This window comes from Rhipicephalus microplus, chromosome 2 (assembly GCF_043290135.1).
Source record: "Rhipicephalus microplus isolate Deutch F79 chromosome 2, USDA_Rmic, whole genome shotgun sequence".
Classification (NCBI taxonomy): Eukaryota; Metazoa; Arthropoda; class Arachnida; order Ixodida; family Ixodidae; genus Rhipicephalus; species Rhipicephalus microplus.
The window spans coordinates 276,167,996-276,192,237 of record NC_134701.1 but is presented as its reverse complement, the minus strand read 5'-3'; the positions used below and the strand labels follow the sequence as shown (position 1 = coordinate 276,192,237).

The 24,242-nt window shown below is 45.3% G+C and overlaps 1 protein-coding gene across 1 annotated transcript in view; it reads left to right on the top strand.

The window, feature by feature from the left end:
• The window catches only part of LOC119162946 (uncharacterized), a 40,297-nt gene extending 28,149 nt beyond the window's left edge, over positions 1-12,148 (top strand). The window contains exons 5-7 of the mRNA XM_075884856.1: positions 718-843; positions 2,850-2,966; positions 11,822-12,148. Coding sequence (XP_075740971.1) covers positions 718-843; positions 2,850-2,966; positions 11,822-11,833 — 255 coding nt within the window. The 3' untranslated portion in view covers positions 11,834-12,148. The remainder of the gene's footprint in view (positions 1-717; positions 844-2,849; positions 2,967-11,821) is intronic.
• The last annotated feature ends 12,094 nt before the right edge of the window (positions 12,149-24,242 follow it).

Here is a 24,242-nt window from a genome sequence, read left to right as displayed (position 1 = left end):
ATTGCTTCAAGTTTAGACTGTAGACGCAGCTCCGGTGCTCTCATGACCACGATGCCACCTGTAATGGCTCGTGATAATATAGAGAACAGGGTCAGTGGGTCAGAATTTGTTACGGAATGTTTCTCGGCGTGCACACACACTACTGCAGACAAGACCGATCTCTCCTTTCCTCACGTCCTCGCACGCTCCGAGAAACATTTCATAATGGATTGGTTCACCGTGTTTCAACACCCCATTTATATAGTGAAAACTTTTGAGAGCTGTCTATTTATGCTTCTCTTTCTTACTCCTCTTCTTTTCTGTCTCTTTCCGTTCTATTATTCTCCTTTTCCTCCACCCCAAGTGTAGGGTAGCCAACCGAGCCAAGCTTGGTTAACCTCCCTGCCTTTCCTCTCTATTTATCTCTCTCTCTCTTTGAGGGCTTGCTTTTCTTTATTAGACACAATAATAATGAAAACCGAGAGACAACTGCCCTGAAAAGTATAGGGAATACAATTGGTAATAAGAGTAATGTAAATGTTAATAAAGAAAAGTGGACGAACAGATAAGATGCCGTGGGCATTTACGTCACCTTTACTACTAATAGCAACAGCCATACTTTCCTTGACAGTGTTGTCTCTCGGTTCTCAATAATTTTGCGTCTAATTCTTTTTAAGAGTGTCACTGCAAGAGTAAGGCGTCACGTGACGGCTCCTCAACGTGCACCTCGTTTCGCAGGGCGGGCGAGGGGGCGTGACGTGCAATAACGCGCGCTGCCTGGCGACCTGCCGGGAGTACAACCCTTCCGTTGTGAGGGCTTACTGCAGTAGCACGGGATCTTGCAAGTGCGAGTGGCTACAGCCGGTACGTGCGAATGTCGCTTCTCTTGGCGTGTACACACACCCTGCATTATATCTATCTCGGAAAAGAGCTGCCTTGGCGCTTGGCTTCGCCACGAACAGAGCCGATATGTATACACGCACATGTGATAGTGGATTCGAAACGACGTTGGGGTATATTGAATCCACAGTGGCGTTTCTAACGTACAGAGCTATATACCGGACGCTGGTACCGACACCTTGAGACGCTTCGTCTAACCGCCATCATTGACACGTTTATCTGCTTTCAATGGACAGTTTACAATAATGCGCAAGTCGGCTTTCCTGTAAGACTCGTATCCCAACCAAAAACTTTGGTTCACAGACTGCTTTTCTCGCTAATTGTGCAGCGAAGGCACGCGAGCACGCGAGTACAACAATGAACGAGAAAACAAGTCTGTAAACCATAGTTTTTGGCTGGAAAACAAACCTTACAGGAAAGCCGCCTTGCATATTATTGCAAACCGTTCATTGCTGACAACCGGCCATTTCCGTTTACGCATCGCTGTTTCTGTGTGCGGCTAGTGGCAGCACCCGTGGCAGCACCAGGGTAGGGGACTTGCCGGAGGCCGCGTTCTAGATGAACACTTGAACTCTGGGACAAAGTTTTTGTGGATACCGAGTACCTTTCCCATTTGACAAGTCTGTCGACAAAGTAGAGTTCTTTATTGATGTTGAAATAATTACAACGCTTTTGTTTTCTCGCCACTGTGAACGAATTCGTTGTGCATACTAGTCGCAGACAAACAAATGAAGCTTTCGCAAATGGCTGCATTATTTCTTACGGAAACTCCGGGTCGATTTATGAAGCCTTAACGAAACCCGGCTTCTATCAATAGCAGTTCTTCTATATAATACAAAAGGTATCAACAGCTTCTGGTGCTTTACTACTTCAGAACTGAAACTTACCAAATACCTAAGACAAATTATATTAGTAATAAAAAAACAGCGGTTAACCGAGTGATTCGTGTTTCCACTAACATCATGCGACTGGAGAAATTACTATTTTCGTGACTTTCTGTGACTATTTTCAGAATTCATGCATAACTCGTACAAATAGTTAATCTCTGGTAATAAGATCATTGTTTATTGCTAGGTCTTACACTAAAAGGTACAACAAATCATTTCTGTCCTGCGACAAAACTGAACACCCACGATCATGAACGACCTTGTCAAATTCCAAGGCAGCCAGCCGCCAAGCGCTCTTTTCTGGGTCACTATTTTTTGTGCTGTTATAGTGCTGTTCTCTTCAACACAGCCACGATTTTTTCGATAGGTCAATCACAAAGCATAACACGCGTGCATTAACACGCAGACGTATAGCTTAAACCACAAGCAGAACTACGCACGAGCGTAATCTATACACAATCACAAACACTCCGGCTTGGCGACTCGCTCTGAACTTAGAAGTGTGGCAGTTTGGGCTAGTTGGTATGGCAGGACGATAGTTATAGCGCGAGAACAAAACGACGACACAGAGACAAGAAGACAGAGACGTGTCTTTCGTGTCCTTCTTGTCTCCGTGTCGTCGTTTTGTTCTCGCGCTACAACTATGGTCGCTCTGAACGTTGCGTCTGCTACCATCACTGTCCCTTGACTCAAAAGAAAAAGGACATTCGCTAGCCTTTAAAGCGTGTCAGAAATACATCAACGTTAGGATATATCTTCCGTATTGTCTCAATTTATTTTACACTTCAAGCCCCGTTAATGAGTGACTCAATCAATAAATCAATCAACGTAATCATTTCTCACGTTGACGTCCACTAAGAGATGACGCACCGTGGCAACATAAACAGCAGCCTTTTCACTCCACGAACAACCGAAAGACACGTTTGCCGATGCAACATGTGTTTGCGCGTACGTATACATCAGTGGTCAGCGGACGGTGGCTGACAACATTGTGCATCCCGTTGCCGAGCAGCGCTCTTAATTAGTTTCACTGTGGGCGTACGCAACTCGCATTAAATTATCGCCACGCTCGATTCATTGCAGCCTCACGAGCCGTGCAACGTCCTCAAGTGTGACAGGCAGTGCCGCATGGATTCCAGGAAGCCGTTGATGAACGCCCGCTGCGCCCCCAACGGCTCCTGCAAATGCACCTACCGGGAGGTGAGAGCAACGCCCACGCCTTTCGAATGTTCACTCGACAGTGGGTGGGAAACAATACGACGCCGCAGTATACGGTTGTTGCATTCACTATGACTGACGGCAAAAGCGCGCACGGCGTGGCTTGCGCCACGCCCACCCAAGCGCGTGCGCACGAACTATATTTCGAGGAATAAGCTTCGGTATCGCGGCACTCCTCTAATCGGTTGATGCGTCGGAATAATCAACTGTGGAGCAATTTAAGGGACCAGCCTGTCGTCGCATGTCTCACGTTGGCATGACGCAAGTACCATGGTTAATACAGATAAGCGGAGCCGGCTTGTGCAGGCTCCGCTTGTGCGTATGACGGCTCCACTGCGTTTTCGATGGAGGTGAAGATGCTGTACGAAAATGTTGTAGGCCCGTGTGCTCAGATTTGGGTGCACGTTAAAGGGCCACTCACCACCCCCGCGTTTGAAGACGAAAGGGTGATTTTCTCCTTTCCTTTCATACACGCGATCCATACTCCACGCTCCTTAGTTGTTGATTTGATTGATTGATTGATTTGTGGGGTTTAACGTCCCAAAACCACCATATGATTATGAGAGACGCCGTAGTGGAGGGCTCCGGAAATTTCGACCACCTGGGGTTCTTTAACGTGCACCCGAATCTGAGCACACGGGCCTACAACATTTCCGCCTCCATCGGAAATGCAGCCGCCACAGCCGGGATTCGAACCCGCGCCCTGCGGGTCAGCAGCCGAGTACCTTAGCCCCTAGACCACCGCGTTGGGGCAAAGTATGACGTTTAGTTGTTGAATACACGTGAAAAATAACAGGACTAAGCGCTAGAGCCTATCAGGATTTCAGGCTTCTCGGCTGCACGCTGTTATCACTGCTTGTGCAGTTGTAAACACAAAAAATGAAGTTTGATCGGTTGATTGTGCACGATATTCATGCGAGACAAAAATTACGGATGGGCGTCTGCACGGCAAAGCAGTGCAGGAGACGAATCACACGTGATATTTCGCGTATATCAACGAATCGAAATCGGGTACGCCGTAGACGTCACGGGAACTACTGTCTATATGTCACAGTAGTGCGGCGAGAAGGACGAGAAAAATCAGGACAGAATATTGCGCTCTTTGTTGTATTTTGAAATCCTGGTGAGTGGCCCTTTACAGATACCCAGGTGGTCCAAATTTCCGGAGCCCTCCACTACCACGTCTCTCATAATCATACGGTGTTCTTGGGACGCTAAACCACACATATCGATCAATCAGTGTCTATAGCTATACCCACCGCCCTCGAAGCAGAAAACAGTAGAGAAACAAAAGAGACCGTAGAACAGAAAACGAACAATGGCAAAAGAAATGAAATAATCACAAGAAAAGAACAGAAAAAGATAAAGAGTATCGCATAGTCAGAAGAAGAAAAAAACAAAGAGTAGATAAACACAAGAAAAACAGAATACAAGATATAAAAGCCCATAAACACAAAATAAACATAAGAGAAACACCAGCAATTCAGTGCTCTGCAGTATGTACACCATTGACTTGAGGTCAACTGGCTCAGATTGTTCTTGTGCATGCGTGTGCATGCGTGTGTGTGTGTGTGTGTGTGTGTGTGTGTGTGTGTGTGTGTGTGTGTGTGTGTGTGTGTGTGTGTGTGTGTGTGTGTGTGTGTGTGTGTGTGTGTGTGTGTGTGTGTGTGTGTGTGTGTGTGTGTGTGTGTGTGTGTGTGTGTGTGTGTGTGTGTGTGTGTGTGTGTGTGTGTGTGTGTGTGTGTGTGTGTGTGTGTGTGTGTGTGTGTGTGTGTGTGTGTGTGTGTGTGTGTGTGTGTGTGTGTGTGTGTGTGTGTGTGTGTGTGTGTGTGTGTGTGTGTGTGTGTGTGTGTGTGTGTGTGTGTGTGTGTGTGTGTGTGTGTGTGTGTGTGTGTGTGTGTGTGTGTGTGTGTGTGTGTGTGTGTGTGTGTGTGTGTGTGTGTGTGTGTGTGTGTGTGTGTGTGTGTGTGTGTGTGTGTGTGTGTGTGTGTGTGTGTGTGTGTGTGTGTGTGTGTGTGTGTGTGTGTGTGTTTAAGAGATTCACAAGTGTATCTGCTCTTCCAAGGGATCGCCGGATCACATTCTCTATATGATGGGTTGGATGGATATTTCTAACCGACGAGAACAATCAGCATAACTGAGCCAACCAAGGAAAGGGAAACAATTAAAGCAGCATTACAAAACAAAAAAAAACAATATGAATATCTTGAATTACGACGCGGCATCTGCAACCAATTGTAATAATATCAAGAAGACTAAACATGAAACTTCTTGTTCGCGGCACTCGACCCATCGACCCAATGAATGAGTATCACAACCTTTTTTTTTTTCTGAAGAAAACATCAGAAGTATGGCAGCCATCGTACAAGAAAACTTTGTGAAAGTTCTTTTCTCACTTCTCTACTCTGTCTTTTTTTTTTCTTCTCTCTCCTTTCATACCTTAGACGCACTATAAGTATAACACAAAAGTGCTTTATGTCTTCTAAGCTTTGTGTGCCCAATGGCACTAAAGCTAATTGTGTCTGATTTTTCAATGCGATTTGCTGTTGAGACTTGAAAAACAAACGTCTTTCACGAACCGAATTACAACCTTGTAGCCGGAAGGTTCACAACATCTCTCACAGTGGCTCAGCAGTAGCCGTAAAAAGGCGTAATAAACAGGGATTAACCGGCATTGACCTACTCTTATGCAGCGCTCTGTACACTCGAAACAGCTTCTCGTGAAGCTGGTAGGCTTAAACTTCCATGCTCTCTTTACCATACCGACCACTCAGTCTTTTCGTCGTCCGCAGAGAACACGCACAACCTTCCTTTCCGGATCTTTTGCATCACCAAGGACTTCTTTATCCGGTTTACTCGTTATTTTTTATAAGATGGGGCTTTAGCCTTAGGAAGAACTTCAACCGCCCCCTTCAAACACGTGTGAAACCAGGTAAGCCATTCAGTGGAACACTTCTTTTGAAGTAAAGATCGTATACCGGGGACTAGTGGTCAAGCGTGTCATTTCGGACCTCGAATGTCTTGAAAACATAAAATTTTACGTGCATCCATGCAACTCGACACATGAAATTTTAGGCTCCATAGCTACACAGCAAAGGGAAATAGTAAGTTTGGTAAACTGCAAATGGTAAAAGCAGTATGGAAGAAATGACGTGACGGTAAAATGCGCAGAACACGGTTTTTTTTTCTAAGAAATTTTCATAAATATATAACACAAACACAAGTAAGATGCTGTGACGTATTGATCCTGTTATTGTAGTGTGTGTGTGTGTGTGTGTGTGTGTGTGTGTGTGTGTGTGTGTGTGTGTGTGTGTGTGTGTGTGTGTGTGTGTGTGTGTGTGTGTGTGTGTGTGTGTGTGTGTGTGTGTGTGTGTGTGTGTGTGTGTGTGCGTGTGTGTGTGCGTGTGTGTGTGTGTGCGTGTGTGTGTGTGTGCGTGTGTGTGCGTGTGTGTGTGCGTGTGTGTGCGTGTGTGCGTGTGTGTGCGTATGCGCGTGTGTGTGCACACGTACGCGTGCGTGCGCGCGATGCAGCTCCAAAGACCCATTTACAGGAGTCAAGAAGTAGGGGGGGAGGGGCTTTTATTTTTATTTATGTGAAACAACAATTGGTATCTACCCATTTGCTCGACGATGTTACAGAACAGACGTGGACTTTGGCGTTCTGTTATCTCCTCACTTGGCAACCTTTTGCACAACTGATCCCCCCCATTCGTTTGAACTACATTTGTCGTAGGTCACTGTTGTTTGATGTTTTCTTTTACATTTACTTTACAAATTTTCAGCGGTAGTTTTAACAGGATCTGTGTAGCATGTTGCTTTTAAAAGTTCGTCGCGTGCTTTAATGAGAACTTTATAATAACGTCTGTTCTTTCCTCTCATTATCTTTATTTTCAGTAACGAACCTTTACCGCAATAAAATAAGATATGACACTGATTTTCCGCGAACGAAAATTGGGGGACCTTTAGGCTTCGCCTTTAAGAGTTGAACGTGATAGCGAAATCCGGCCTCTAGTGCACCCTTCAACCGCTAAGTGCATACTTATTACTATGTTTTGTTACACAGTGACTGTGCAGTGTGGCCACTTCCGTCTGGTAGAACGGCGCTCTGCTGTAGTCGAGGCACGTTTTTCACAATGTCTCACGGATGGCACACAGACACACACACGCGCGCGTGCGCGCGAATGGTACATACAGATTTTTGACCTAAGTTCCGTATGCCTCACAAGTTAAAGTGAAGCATCTCGTGCATTATCCACCGCATTCGCCTCGGTTCGGCTTACACGAGATGTTCACCCACTTGATTGGCTGTAATGACACAGGTCACAATTGTGGTCACTGTCGGCTGCCAGAAACGCTCGAACATATATTTTGCGACGGTTCAGCATATGCAAGCGAACGTCAGCAACTGATATCTTCGATTGGCCGATATATTAGTCGACCATTAACCGATGAGGTTGTGTTAGGTGCTTGGCCTGACGCCAGCAGCACACATGTGGTTATACGAGCCGTCATCGCTTTCTTAGAAGCAACTGGACTGAATGTACGTCTGTAGAGTTACCCAGCCTAATAAGAACATATCATCTCTGTACCTTACCTTCGTCATTCATCACTCTTTTACTCCCCAGTCACCCTTCCCCAGTGTAGAGTAGCAGGCCAGAGCAAACTATAGCTCAGGCCGACCTCCCTACCTTTCTGTAAATAAATTCTCTCTCTCTCTCTTGATCTGAAGCAACAGTCACATAGCCTCCAAGATACACGTCGCGCGCTCGCCATCTCAGAGGCCATAAAGAGTCTCACAATGCCTCACAGATGGCAGCACATTATCTAACGTTTGCTGTTTGCTTGATAATGGCCTCTTGAAAGGCATGATATGTTTTCCACCAGATGGACATAGTTGTCCATTTTCAGAGCTGTTTGAAAGTTCCTGTGCGTTTTTAGCGGCGATGGCTGCAATATCCCGGCCTTTTGTCTGACACAGTTTGCTGGCCTCCCAAATGCGCCTTTATATCGCCAAATGGGCTTGTTTTCGTCGTGACACTTGTCGAACAAGATGGGTTAAGCAGACTCTTTCCACTACATAACATTAATGTAGTGTTTTTTTTTCCCCGAAGCAGCTGCAAGTAACGTCGTGGTTTAGTGGTAGGTCACCTGCTTGCCACGCCAACGGCCAGGGTTCGATCCTTAATGGGACCAAGAATACACTTCTTTATTTTATTTACTTCTTTCTCGATTTTTCACTCACAACCAACGGTGCCGACGCCGACGGCGGAATTTCCGCGCCATGAGCTCTCTAACACTATCGGGTTAAAGAAAAAAGAAAAAGCGCCCCAACCCGTACCTTCCGCCGACCCCTAGATGACCACGCTGCTTTCAGAAGTGGTCTTCTTTGCATTGTACGTTATGTTGTGGAGAAGCCATTTGTGACAACGAATGGAATGAGGAGGAGGAGGAAAGTTTAAGCGGAAGGACAGGGAAGTTAGCCAGTTCATAGACCGGCTGGCTACCCTGTGCTGGGAAAAGGAGTGGGGGGAATAAAAGATGATAAAAAGAAAAGTTGCGAATAGAAAGAGAGAGAGAAATTACAAAAAAATAGCGACAGAGGAAAGGCAACGTTAAAGAGTATAAGACACTAAAGCCTGTCTCTGAGGCCAGTTGTCCGCAAAAAGCGTAGAAGAGCTTTCAAAGCCTTCTGGGCTGAATATGGGCTCGGCCAATGACCCAGAATCCTTTGTTCCGACAAAGGCCGATCATCCAGTCTATCCAGAGCTGCAGTCAGTTCTTGTCTTGGCGCGTTCAAATGGGTGCACTCACATAGAAGGTGCGTGATGGTTTCTTCGCAGCTGCAGTACGTGCATGTAGGAGAGCTGGCCATTCTAATGAGATGGGAGTATGCGTTCGTGAAGGCTACTCCAAGCCGCAGGTGGCATAAAAGAGTCTCCTCAGCTCGAGATATCCCTGAGGGAAGACGAAGCTGCAGATCGGGATCCAAGTTATGCAGGCGCGCGTTTGTGAATTTCGTTGAGTTCCACTGTACCAGTGTGAGATCACGTGCAAGCGAACGAAGTCTTGTACCGTCGTGTGCAGATCTAGCGGCCTCATCTGCGCGGTCATCGCCATATATACCGCAATGACCTGGTATCCACTGATACACTATTCTGTGCTGTTTCTCGATGGCCTGGTGATAAAAAAGCCTTATTTCAGCTACCAACTGTTCATTAGGCCTATGGCGAAAGGGTGACATAAGACATTGAAGATCTGCCTTCGAATCCGAGAAGATAGACCAAGTTCCCGAAGGTTCTTCAACTATAAACTCCAGAGCTGCACGTATAGCGGCGAGCTCTGCAGCTGTCGATGACGTCAAATGCGATGTCATGCATTTAATTTTTATGTGCCTCGCGGGAATAACCACCGCCCTTGCTGAGCTTACTGAAGACACAGAGCCATTCGTGTAAAGGTGAAGGAGTCCGTTGTGCTTCTCTTGCAGTAATAGTACTGTGGCCTGTTTCAGAACTAGATGCGATGACTTTTTTCTTATTTTGGATGCCAGGAATTGTAAGAAGGGCTTTGAGTGGGTGTAGGCACCACAATGGTAACGGTGGTCGTGCTGCATGCGTGAAGTGCCATGGAAGAACTGCACAATGCTGAGCTACAGTTGCGCTGAACGCTGAGTGGGGCCTAGAAGTTCGAAGTAAGGCGAGGTGATGGATGCCGAGCAAGATGTGTTATGTGCATTCTTAAAGCGTCTACGCGGATGTATGCGTTGACTGGATAATCACGCGCAATGATGACTGTCGCTGCTGTAGACACGCATCTCGGGAGACCAAGGCATATTCTCAGTGCTTGGGCTTGGATTGACTGGAGGACGCGCAAGTTTGTTCTTCGGATCCCGCAAAGCACGGGTAAGCTGTAGCGCATATAACCGAGGAACAGGACAGTGTAGAGTTGAAGCTTTGCTCGTACCGATGCACCCCAAGTTTTTCCACCAAGAAACCTCAGCATGTGGGTGATCATGATGAGTTTCGTTTTCATGTGGGCGATGTGAGGGCTCTAGGAGAGGTCGCGATCAACTATGACTCCGAGGAATTGGTTGGTCTTCCCGTAGTTGATCGTGTGTCCGTTGATTTTAATAACATATGGACTCGTCGCCTTATGCGTAAATGCTATAAGTGAGCACTTCTCTGATGACAGCTGTAGTCCCCGTTCTTCCAGGTACTTTGTCAATAGTGTAGCCGCTCTCTGAAGCCAGGCACGCAAATGAAGGCGTGTTACGCCTGACGCCCAGATTCAGATGTCATCTGCATATATCGATAGATTGATTCTGGACGTGCGTCAACCAGGCCGAGGAGCACTTGATTGAAAAGCATGGCGCTAAGGACACCACCTTGAAGAACACCACGACGGATGCAATGATGCGTTGTTGTGCCATTCTACATCTGTACAAAGAAAGTTCTGCTTTTCAAATAGCTGTCGATTCATTGGTAATCCCGGCCCCCTAATTCAACATTTTCTATGACATCCAGAACGAATTCATGTGATACATTATCGTATGCACCTTTCACGTCCATGAACAACGCCGCAGATAAACGTTTCAGTCTTTTTTGATGCTGCACAGACTAGACCAGGTCAATAACGCTATAAATTGTGGACCGCCCACGCCGAAAGCCCATCATAGCATCGATGGTATACCTCGTGGTGCTCCAGATACCACTCTAGGCGAGTCAAAATCATCCTCTCCATCACTTTCCCGAAACGGCTGGTAAGCGCGATGGGGCGATAAGAGGTCACGTCCAAAGGAGATTGACCTGGTTTAAGCACAGGGACGAGGCGGATGGATTTCCATGAATGAGGGACAAATCTGCTGCTCCACGAGCCGTTGTACACGGATAGAAGGGCCCGTCGAGCTGCTTCACCAAGGTTGCAAAGAGCCATGTACGTAATCCCATCCGGACCAGGCGATGAAGATCGTTTGCATGCCATCAAGGCCGCTTGTAGTTCCCCTAGAGAGAAAAAGGTGTGCATTCTTGAATCCATGGAGACTGGAGCGTTTTCTAGGTGACGCGTGGTTCACGCGGACGCCTGACCAGCAACTTTCATGCAGAAATCTTCTGCTGCTTCAATTTCGGTGCGGCCTTGGTGGAGAGACAGACACTTGAAGGGGCGATGTTGATGTGGCGATGTTCGTAGACCACGAACAATCCTCCATGTCTGCGTCAAAGGCTTGAGTGGATCCAACGATTCGCACAGATTTCCACCGAAAGAACCGAAGTGAATTGATCCGCCGCTGAATTTTTTCTGTAGGCGCCTCGCCTACCTTAAGTCGTGAATGGACTTGAATGAGATGAATTTAGAAATAAGTATTTGCTTAGCCCTTGTACAGCATCGCTGGACTTACGCCATTACCTTTGTTTGTCAATGTATGAAAGCAGCATGAAGTGTACACGCGCAAGCGTGTGTACAGTCCTCAAGGAGCACAGTAATATTCAGTACAGCAATGTAGTGCGCAAGTGTAGAGATATCACAATAAAATTCAGTGAGTCACTACAACGTTTTAACAGCGATGCGTCACACACACGCGCACAAACGCGCACACACACACGCACGCGCTAAGTGTTCTAGAAATAAATGTTTAAGCTAACGCCTTAAATTTTGCTAAAACCAACATTGAGATAGACATAAAAGCTTTCTTTATTTCTTTCTTTGTTTTTTGATGCAGATACCATTGATACAAGGCCTTTTTAGCAACCAGCTAATTTGTGCTTTTTGCGTGCAACTCAAACGTTCCCATTTTCAACCATATCTCTCCTGTGGGCTGCTACTGACCTAACGTTTTTTTCTAGATGTACGGATGACGGTGATCATCAACGCCATGCGACGGTGTTCCGGCAGAGCCATCTAACCTTCGCTCAACAATAAAGCCAACTTCTGCGGAATTGCGGTGAAAAACCGTTGAGCCGACGCGTTTCTCGGCAACCACCGCTTTGTCGATAATCCGAAGAAAAAATTCCGTATGTTGCACTGTGCACGATTGATCGAACGACATATATATATGTGCGTCTGTCTGTATAATTGTGAATAGTAGACCACATGCGGTTTTCCATCCAGGAAACCTTTTTGTAGTTTCAGGAATATTGTTGACATTCGAAATAAAACTTGAAAATACCGTCGCAAGGCCAGCGTCGTCTACTCTGACTGTTGTGCAGTAGATAAACGAAAAACTATTCTGAGTTTTTTTTGTGTGTGTGGTTATGGTATATCTAAGAATTCAAAATTTTGATGTCAATGTATCGTCTGCTATACGAATAAAAAAGCGAAAGAAATAGTCAATCTAGGCTGTTTGACGACTGAGCCAATCTCACAGATTTTATTAAAATTAAAGCAGACGGCAAATTAAGCAACCGCCCAGTCTCGATGATCGGCCGAAATTGTTGCCGCAAAATCTGGGTCTCACTTGCTCAATGCCCGAGCGGAAATGACAAAACACGTCCGTCCATACTTCGCGTTGCGAGCATGCTAAAAACTTTCTACATGAAGGCTTACGTGCACCATGGAAGCGTAATATGATTGCGGTTGTCTGTAGATGTCTGTTTTCGTCAATGAAACCATGTTTTAGTACAAGCGCGTTACGAAGATAGGTTCGCGACGCCACGAGAAGGTGAACAGTATATCGCAGGCAGGGCCAGCTGTTATTGTGGCGTAGAAACTGATAACGTTGCGGCCGCGTCATTTATTGCACCAAAGCAGGTTAACTGCAGCAGCGAATATGCCGCGTTGTCATCGTTACAGGGGTCATGTCGCTGTACGTTGATTAAGAAGCTACGTATATGATTTCACGGGCAAGCTATAAATTGTTCTCATTGAGAGCACATCAAGCGCTTCTCTTTTCTTTCGCTTTGCGGCGTTCTGAAATTTCCATATTTACGGCTTTCTGCCACCGCCAGAGCGTAAAAGCAGTTCATGCGAACGACGTGACCTTTTTTTTTTCCTCTCCTTTTTTCTTGTCAACGAAAACATCACAAAGCAAAAAATACGAACGTGCGCAGAAATACAAGGCTCGTATTTTGAAACTTGCTGCGAATTAGCCGAAATAGTGGAAGATAAAAAGATAATATGCTTTCGGTGACTTTCTTTTATATCCTCTTTATTGTGCAGGCTACGTAACGTAAATGGAAGAATTGTTTATTGGAGAGAGTGGATGACGTTACACATTTCTACTCACGGTTTCGATTGCGTTCGATGTGATGCCTCGAAGGCTATTTGTCACCTAACCGAGCCATTTGGAAGAATCAACGTGATTCAACATCAAAAATGCGCACAGCTTATGCGCAACATAAAATGTGGGGCTCAATCAGTGTGGGCGGATGCGTTACCCGATGGGCGATAATTTCATATTCATTGCTACAGGCGCTTTGCAATTGAGTCTTCCATTAGGACAGCAGCGCCAGAACATAAATCCTAGTGGATACAAAAAAAAAACAATACAGTGAGAGGCAATCGGTCAAAGTAGAATGCGGCGAGCGCGTCTCTCTCGCTACATGAGCGCGTGAATTTTGGCCCGCTACACGGGGGACGCGTGCGCACATCCGCGCCCCTAACGGCCAATGCTAGCCAACTTGGGACGTACCAGTGCGGACAACGCCACTACCTCTAATCAGTGGACAGTGCCTAATCACAAGACAAAGTGCACTGCGCAGAATACTGAATATTTATCATCTGCTGTCCCACTTGGTTCACATCAATGTTGTCTGAATGTTAAGCTAACGTAGAAATCGAATTACAAATACTAAACTTCTTATTCGTCATCGCAAAATGTGCGAAAAACTATGTCCCGCAACATTAACTGCTATTTTGTCCGACTAACAATACCTGACATACCTCCTCTTTATATTAACTCTAATTGAATTCAGGGGTTTTTGTGAGTCAAAACTGCAAACTAACAATGAGGCAGGAAACAGTGTAAACTACGGATTGATATTGACTATACTCGCAGCTCAGCAACGTGACTTCGTATCCACTTCAAGCTACCTCGGAGGAACACACAGGCCTAGAACTATATAGCTAGAAAAAAAAGTGTTCTCATGCACCGCAATATCGATAATGGAAACCACTTTATCGTGTAGCGATCCTATAGCTCGGCCTTGGTAACCACATCACATTTTTTTGTCACTTTCCTTTTCTTTCTTACCTTCATCCTGTCGAAACTTGTTGCCACAACGCTGGCATGTTGCGTGATTACTCAGCCGCAAGAAAGCGACTTAGCAACACCGTACGAAGCAAAGCAAGCGCTGTGCATGCGTTCTTTGTGTGATGACGAACTGTGCAAGAACATACAATGCCACGGCACACTGTTTGTTTTTGTCTCTGTATTCTAAGGAACAGCTTTTGTTATGCAAAGCTCAACAACCTGAAAAGGTGGAACACGTGGAGCGTATGACCATTTTCTGCGAACAGGCGCCCGCCTACGGTGCTCCCGTCACAAATGCGTCCTGTATGTCGCCCTTGTAACGTAACGGCCTGCAGCTACGTTAAATCATTAGAACTTTACCTAGATTTAATTGCGAAACTTGCCGCGACGACGCGTGAACCTACGTCCGTCTAAAAGTTTCGCCGAATACCACCACTGTGTCGTTCTTTGCTTGAACGGCATATTGTAATGCTTGTCCCTTCGATTTGGTTTTCCGATTCACAGAATACGTCATCGTTCTTTTTTTTTCAGTTTTGTTGTAACCACACATTAACGCGAAAAGTATTGTGTCAATTAAGTGTTCAAATACCTGGCATCAACAGCAAACACTGCGAAAACCGTTGCATCATTCGGAGCTGCCTCCATTCAGTGTTTCATCTTTATGTTGCGATGGGGTACTGATAACACGCCAAGTCGTCGGGGTAATACAGGAGACACAGCTTATTATTCCTGCTCTAACGCAATGAAATGTTGAAGCGCTACGCCAGTTATGCCCACTTTAGGCTTCACTTACTTTCATGACCTTCCATATTTAGTCTTTTTTTTTTCCTTAATCACACGTCGTGTGACAGGAAGAGGCGCTATCTCAATATGCCGTGAACTTACCATTGGCTTCAACGCTGTCTTGACGCAGCCACTCGCGCTGGTTGAATCGACGAAATAACGAAAGAGTAGTGTATATGCGCTCTTCGTCGTAGTACACCGGTTACGGGAAAATGTGTGAGAAGCGAGCAAGATGTCGTTCGTGCAGCTGTCTTACATTGTACACTGTCGTCCTTTATGAAAAGGAACGCGTGGCCTGCGCTCTGCGGCGGCTGCCTACAGCACTATCAACCGACAGCAAAAGAAAATACGTTTGCTTTCAGCGTCATCTCTTGCCGAAAAGAAAAATAACGAGTTATGGTCAGTAGACAAGCGCTGCTAGATTGCACTACATCTCGGCTCCAGCCTGTAGTGCGTAGTCCACTGCCAACATATCGAACATTGTGCGCGACCACGGCGCAAGCTGCAGTAATCACCCGATATCGCTCGCCACGTGAGCGGTGAGTGAACGTAATCTAGCAGCGCTTGTCTACCGGCCATGACTCGTTATCTTGCTTGGCCGTAGATGACGCCAGAAGCGAGCGTGCTTTCTTCACTTGTCGGTTGATGGTGGTGTAGGCAGCCGCCGCAGAGCGCAGGCCACGCGTTCGCGTGTTCCCTTTCATAAAAGACGACAGTGTACGTCTAACGCGTTCAGGTCGATACAGATAACACAGGATGTGCGCACGGAGAGTATTTTCGTCACATCTGGCAGTAGAATGGTGGCCAACACAAACAACTGTATGTCGATAACAGTGGATTAACTGTTACTGCATTAGTAATTCCCTCACTCCGTAGTTGTCAATGGAGATGTTTCCTTGTTTCACGACAACACTTCAACAGAGTAGGCAATGGTGTTGTCTGTGGATTCTATAGGCGATGCTATCCAGCGAACACACGAACCAAAGTTTTTCCGAGCGTAATCAAGCTCGGCTTACAACCATCCTTGCAACCTCGTTCTTGCACTCATGTTTCTTTCGTTTGTTTGTTTTTTTTTTTTACAGCTCTGCGACGAAGGCTTGTGCAGGCAACAGTGTTTGGCAAGGCAAACTGGGAATGCACGAACAGAGTCGTATTGTGGGAAGAACGCGTGCCACTGCAGGTACAGCCGAGTGGTGTACACACCAAACAAGCGATAGACGGCGGCGTTGGTGACCGCTCGCAGCCTTCTTCGTATGGGCGTTGTTAATAAACGGCTAGACTTCGTACGCACGAGTGTTGTGCTTTTTATCATTTCCCTGTAAAAAAAGAAGAGCGTGATTACAGGTATAGCGCGTCGGGTCATCACCAACGTTTAGATACTGTTCAAAGCAAGACATCTGTTTACGTGATTTGCACGCATGCAGGGATGTTCAGTTAAAGCGCGAGAACTTGCACACAGGGGTCCTTCATAGGAAATATTCTAAATCGTGTTTATGTGCATTCCGAGCCAAAACTTTGCTTGTGTTGCCGATCCTATCTTTTCGTCGCAAAAGGCGGGCTACACATTACGAACATGGTCTTCTTATTTTTGCTTAGCATTTCCACATATCCTGGTATTACAAGCTGTCTCATCTCTTGGACATTGTTTATAGTGTAGGTTGGTTAAGCTGTAGTCTTTCATTTTTCACAAACAACGCTAGAAATACACAAGACAAGATAGAACAAACAAGGAACATCTCGCTGAACGCAATTCGTAACTGGCGCAATACTAGGAACATGAAAAAGAAGAGGGGAAGGAGACAGACAGGCACCAAAATGTTAAGCAAACTAAGGCACCAACTCACCCAAGAGCAAGTTCTTCTAAAGAACATATCAGCACCAATTTTAATGAATAATTGCTGACCGTAACGCCACTGCTAAGAAAAAAAAATCATCAGTTTGAGCAAGGCGGTGGTCAACAAAACACAATTGATCACGCCTCACTGTACATCTTTTTCTTTAATTTTATCTTGGTTAAAGTGAGATAGGTCGCACTTCACTGTAAATAATATTATTTACGTAATAATAAATAATAATAATATATTAGAAGTGTATACTTTAGGGTTCGTTTTTTCCGTGTTTTGACACAATGTTAATGGAATCTACCAGACAATAATGCCAAGAAAAGTATAGGAGAGGTTATTAGACCGAAATGTAATGTAAATGTGAAGAAAGAAAAGTGGGTGGAAAGATAACTTGCCGTACGCGTCTTGCCCTAGCTACCTTACCAGTTCCTCAGTTTCCTCCGAGTTTTAGTATTATATGCTGAATACACCCCTAGCATTCTTTAGGAACACAAACGTGCAAAATACATTAGGAGATTTGATGATGATGATGGTGGTGGTGGTGGTGGTAGATTTTATTGGCGCAAGGGCAACTCGGGCCAAAGCGCGCCAAACACACGGTTTTTGGCCGATTTGATTATAGAAAGTCTACTCGGGAGATTTGCTATAACTACGTGGCTTTACCATTAGTCCTCCCAAACTCATTGCTGGTTTCTATTCGGAAGTGCGCGCCATACATTGCAAAACAGGTACAAGAAGAAGAAAAAAAAAGTTAGATGTAAAAAAAAATTAAAGCCCAGCTATGGACGTGCCAAAACCCGCTTAGCATTATCAGGCACGCCGAAATTGAAGCCTCCGGAAATTTCGACCACCTGGTGTTTTTCAACGTGCACTTGCATGGCACAGTACATGGGCCTCTAGGATTCCGGCTCCGTCTAAATGCAGCTGCGATCAAACCGACAACCTTCGGATGAGCAGCCAAAAACCGTAACCAGTGATCCCTCGTATAGCCGACTCACCTTCAGGACTGCATCTCCATCAGTATGTTCAACATTTCAAAATTTGTCTTACCTCAATCATCTGAATATTTCGAATCCAGCACATTTGTTAATGGTCCACGGAGTATTCTCGCCGCTTCAGAACTTCCAAAGTCCATGTAAAAGGTCCACGGCCATCTTTGTACACCGTCTAAACTATTAAGTCAATAAAAACTATAAAATTGAAGGAAATTTTGATATCACAAGAAGCAAAAGAAGACCACCACGAAAGACGGTTCACTTCAAAACTACATGGTTGCACGCAACGAACGCCACAAAAGGCAAAACTCGCAGTTACGCATCAACCTCGTTCATTCGGTAATCTGCATCGTATTTGAGTAAAGTTCAAACTTTGAGCTCAGTACGTGATTCCCTAATCTATGGAAGCAATAACGGTATTACACAGGTACTTTTTATCGTGATCAGGGCCGATCGGGACCTGGACGATCGCGATCTGCGCATCGCACGCGATTTGCCTCCAACGCTGCGATTTGGCTCAGGTCTGCGCCGAACTCGATCCGGATTTGGATCGACCATGTAGCAGTGGTCACTGTTGATCACGATCACAAGATCCGATCCGTACCAGCCCTGATAGCAATCGAACGTCCCCGTTTGATATTGGCATAATATCAAACAACCCGACTCGAGCTCTAAACTGGCAGGTTAAACATGCAACAAATTTTGTTCAGAAAACTCGCAAAGCGTAAACGCTGCTCGTCGATTCCTCTGCGTGCGACCTCAAAGCCTACTTCACCGGTAAGTTTAAAAAGCCAGACAATTTCCTCAATCAGTTATAGTGAAGACGACAGTTGTCAATGAAAACATACCTACGAGTCTACGTCGCATAGCTGATCACCTTCACCACCTTACTGCGAGCCGTGGGTCCCATCCTCAGCGAAGTTTCGGCGACCTGCGCGCGCATTCGCTGAGCCCCAAGTGCTCCACGCACATTTCCTAAGCACACTTCGCATTCGCAAATGAAAACTGAGGAAAGTAGAGGTTTGGAGAAGAGGGGGGACGGCAGAAGATGGCAGGTTGCATAAATCACTGTCACTTCTAGGCGAACGTCGTGCGCCCAGACAGGTATGACTCAGGTGTATCCTGGTACAACACTCGCGTGCGTTATCTTCCCCAACAGGTGGCCCTATACAGAAAGCAAACGTACGCCGGAAGTCTTCTCGGCGCGGGAAGGTTGTTAAAGGACGTTAATCACGAGGTCCCCCTTTCATCTGAGTCTCACCGAAGTTTCGGCTTTGTAGAAAGCGTGACTCTCGTATTATAACACCGCATATGCACGTCCCACCGCGGCTCCTGGGAACGGCGCTGCTTTAGAGAAACAAACAAGCGAAAAACCTCTTACATGCGTGATTGGGCGTCATCGTAAAAGACCAGGGAAGGACAATTTTCAGTAAAGAGCGCAGACATCACGGCTGTAAGAAGGAGCCACGTAGGACGAAAACGAGCGTCCGCAATATGGCGCCTGCAGCCCGCGGGTTTTCTTTCTGAGCCAAAGTCTGAAAAGCAGGCACAGACTGGTTTGCTTAATAAAGTTATTAATGATGCTTATATATTGACGCGATATCGTCAAAGAGCTCGTTTCACGGAAGTTCCGGCATCGGTGCCGTTGGTTGTCAGCAAATAATCCTCAGCCTATGCATGATCGAAAAATGGAGAACGATGTAAATGTGGTAGACGAAGAAAGTTGTTGTTCAGCGCTTTGTTCTCGTCTCTTCTATCCTCTCCTGTCGTTTGCGCTGTTAAAGCACTTCCTTCGTCTACCATGCAGCACCAACCAGCCCAATCAAGCACCTTTTTAAAGATGTAAATATGATACAGAAATCTTGGAGCAAAGTGGGAATCGAACTCGGGTCCTTTGGGTCCGAGCAGGAACCGATCTAGAGTCGTTCGCGTGAAAGAGAATGTTCTACCACACAGCGACGCGCCTGCTTGTGAATACAGTGAAAATAACTTCATTTGCTTGAAAATGCAGTGAAACTAACTTTCATGCATTACAAACACACGCGTCCTGTATACGCTCTTCACAGTACAACATGAAATATTGCAGCGTTAATGCGTAGTACAAACGTCCATTTTCCAGCGGGCATCAGCACATGTGATTATCATAATGACATCGTGGTTTAAAGCCGGTCACCAACTACAAAATGCACACACGCCACTGCACCCATTCCCCTAAGGCCATGTAGTGGGTGCGTAGCGAATTCGAAAAGGTTTCATGCACTAGGTTTTTGAAGTAGGCACTATAGGAGCAGGACATCGCTATCACGTTCAACTCCTAAAGGCGAAGCTTCAAGGTCCCCTAATTTTCATTTTGAATTAAAAGTATATATGGAGCTACATTTTTCTTTTTCATCCCTGCGTTGGTGCCACAGAAGACCAGCAACCAATAAGGAACCTGTCGGGGCAGTAAGGAGGTCTACCTTACATTTTACGCCTTCTTTTTTCTCACTGCAGCCTTCTTCAACGACTGTAGTTTAGCTTTCGCGGTAATATGTTAATTACCAGAACATAGGAGGTTAAAAGAGCAGTGGCACGAAATTTCAAACTCTAGAAGTGGCGTTCATGAGATTGCTTGGTATGCGTGACTTTATTTAGCGAAGTATGATAGACGTTGGTCGCGTAGAAGTTGAATATTCTATTCCGAGTGACCAAAGACTCGACAGCGCGTTCTTCTGGAGTAGCCGTAATATCTGACACCAGCATTTTGTAGAGTTGCGCTAGATTGGATCCAAATGAGTGAGCTACCAGACTCGTTTAGTATAAGATTACCATTTGTTGCTATCGCATTCATTGCTTCACCCTTGCGGTGAAACATGGATAGCCGTTTAGTCATTAGTTAGATCACCTTTCCTTTTTTTTTTTTGCATTTTACCAACTATTCGTTCTATTCTGGGCACCAAATTGGGAAATGACTTCTTTCGGGGAATTTACAGTGTTGTGTAAGCTAAGCAGATGAAGAGCAAACCGCAAGTCGAGGCTCGGTAACATGGGTCGGCAATAAAAAGTGGACCTCGCTCAGACTCGCTCAAAAAATATATTTCGCGCTTATGGCTCACTCCGACACAGCCTCACAAATATTTTCGGACACCGGACTCACTCGGACTAACACACTGAAATTTTCCTCAACCACACTCATCATCATCATCATCAGCCTTACTACGTCCACTGCAGGACAAAGGCCTCTCCCATGTTCCGCCAGTTAACCCGGTCCTGTGCTTGCTGCTGCCAATTTATACCCACAAACTTCTTAATCTTGTCTGCCCTCCTAACCTTCTGTCTCCCCCTAACCCACTTCCCTTCTCTGGGAATCCAGTTAGTTACCCTTAATGACCAGCGGTTATCCTGTCTACGCGCTACATACCCGGCCCATGTCCATTTCCTCTTCTTTATTTCAACTATGATATCCTTAACCCCCGTTTGTCCCCTAATCCACTCTGCTCTCTTCTTGTCTCTTAAGGTTACACCTACCATTTTTCTTCCCATTGCTCGCTGCGTCGTCCTCAATTTAAGCTGAACCACACTCACACGGACTCAAATCATTCAAAATATTATTCACTTGGAGACTCTTCGCACACTCATCGCGGTCAGAGCGCAGTACCTAGTATACTTGCCATCCGCTTATGACTGGCGAGCTGCTCGTGCTCTAATACCCTCCCCCCCGCCCCTCGTATCTTCTCACGCTTGTTAAATAAAGACGGGCGGGGCGTTTCCTCTGTGCTGGAGAATTCAACGGCCCGACGGCCGGTTTATCAGGCAGAGGATCTTATCGCATGTGCCTCGAAGCGACGGACATGGGCCGGCTCGTTTGACCTCGGCTTCAGCCGCGTTCGGCACTCCGATCCCATGCTATCACCCGCAGGTAGACGTAGATGCGCTGGGGGATCTTATCAATTCAGGCTTTAAAAGGGACATGACGGCGACGGCGAAAACCCGCCGAGATTACCGATATAATCTCTATCACAAAACAAAAATTGATCTGCTGCAAGGGGAGTACTTCGGGTAATAACGAACCCTAGCGGACAACGTTTTTAGAACAATCTTGGAAGTTTCGCTCTTGTTCTGCGCCAGCTCATCGCGACGTTACTATAAGACGAAGCCAGTTGCATTCTTTTCCTCGGTGAAATTGTAATACCTTGTGCTGTTTTACGACACAATTTGCAAACTAAATGAAAGTTTACGGACAACAACATCCAATATTTAAATAATATAATAATAATAATAATAATATTAATAGTAAATATAAAAAAATGGCCGATCCCATGTACAGTGGGAATCGATGATATGCGAAGCACGAATAAGACAGGTTGATATGTCACTGTAATATCAGCACAACGTTACGAGGTGGAGGAAAATGATGCCAGACATGACTTCCGTGTCATGATTATAATGTTTGGATGGGTAGTTTACCTTCCTCATCTATCCCCGTCACGTGATACTAAATTTAGTCCTCGACGTCGGTGCCATCCGCGCCGGTGAAGACAGGAGGGTCGCGGATGCGGGGGACACCGGAACATGGCGTCGGCGCAAGAGGAAGCGTTTGCTGTGCGGCATCTTGGTGCATGGTAGAAGGCACGGTGCGGGATCGAAGCTCCAGGGGCATCGAATGCTAACCGAAGGTGTTAGAAGGGCACAGCACTCTCCACCAAATTGTTGAGACGTTTATTGGCGGACACTTGTCGACGATGCTTGACAGGGACAGTCAATGCGGGTAATGACTCTCTGCACGAGCTGCTCTTCCTCTTGCTAAAAAGGGCAACCCACTAGAAGGCGCTGGAGAGGACGACCCACTGTTCGAAGGCTTCACCACAATATATATATATATATATATATATATATATATATATATATATATATATATATATATATATATATATATATATATATATATATATATATATATAAAATGTTAATGTCCATGTTGGCAGTCCTAGAGGAATTTCGAGCGAACGCACAAATTTGTTACCTTTGGACATCTGATGTACGTCCATCGTACATACATTGTACATCCGTGGGCATCTGACAGATGTCCGGAATATTAGAAATGTACGTCCCGTGGTATTCCTACAAGATATCCATGGTTATTTGGGATGGCAAAGGTAGAAGCTGTGAGATAATCTATGCAAGACTAAACCACAGCATTCTACAATTCATAATGTTAAACCAAAAGCCTAGTGCAGAAAGCAGTGAACAGACCATCATTTCCAATAATAAATGACAAGGCTTCCAAAGTTAAAGCCCATTTTATAGCCTTTCTTTTTATCAAGGAAATTTCAACAGCACGTGAAAGAAATATGAATGGATGAAAAGAGAGCTGACATAGACAAGCGTTCATGTTTTTTCACTGTGCTGTCAAAGTTTTCTTGATGATGAATTACCAACTCGTCGAAAACTTGCATCAATCAGCTTTCCTTCTTCATCTTCTTTTTCATTTACAAAGTGAATGCATTTACTTGTTCCATTCATCCTATTTCTGTCTCATGTCCAATCATATTTTTTCACCGGAACACAAGAGACAGTTTTGTTCTTCCAACTATTTGTTATCTGACGTCAGTGTGCATTCAATTTGTATTAGGTATGAAAAAACCAAATGGTAGATACTAGAACTGGCATGTGGAACCAAGCGGGGAATTTTAGATGCCCGTTTAACTTGTGGTCAGGAAAGCCACGACTGTATATATGCACCTATTGGTGCTTTCAGGCCGTTCCACCTGGTTTGGTTTCAACTGAAAGCCACATGCCCCGAAACAATAAAAAATTGATTTAAAAAATTACATACATGATGTTCTAGTCCACAGATGAAAGAACCTTTTGGTTGGGTAAGTCAAGTGAAAATTAAACTTATTCTTCCAAACTCAAAGACTTACCATAAAACTCCACAAATTACTTTGTAGTATTTCAATGTTCTGCTGCAAAATAGAATATGTGAATAAGAAAGCATTCAATAAAATGGTGCGTACGTTTTTTATGTCAATTGTTTTTGCACGTTTGTGCATGGGTCAGCATATTGACGTGGCAAGTGCTTGTGTTCTTCGATGAAGTCGATATCACATGTGTCACAAGTTTTTCTATTTTGGTGGGGCTGATCAATAGCTCCACAGGACTGAATAGAGCCAATCGATTCCTGTTGTGCTAGAAAAACAATTGGCAGAATTAAAGAGTTCAAGCAGTTTCTTGTCTTCTATTTGTTTACCTGATATGCTGACAGTACTTGTGGAAGGCACACAATTTGTACTTTTTTCTGTATATTAGCATACGCCTTTGTGATAGAATGAAATGGGGAACGATTAAAGAACCTCAAAGAATCAGTTTCCCACTCAGCTACAGGCTCTCATGAGGTTAAACAGAGGCTGAGACGTTCTAAAAAAAAAAATCTGCAACGCGAAGCAACACAAGGGCCGACAAGGAATACAGGACT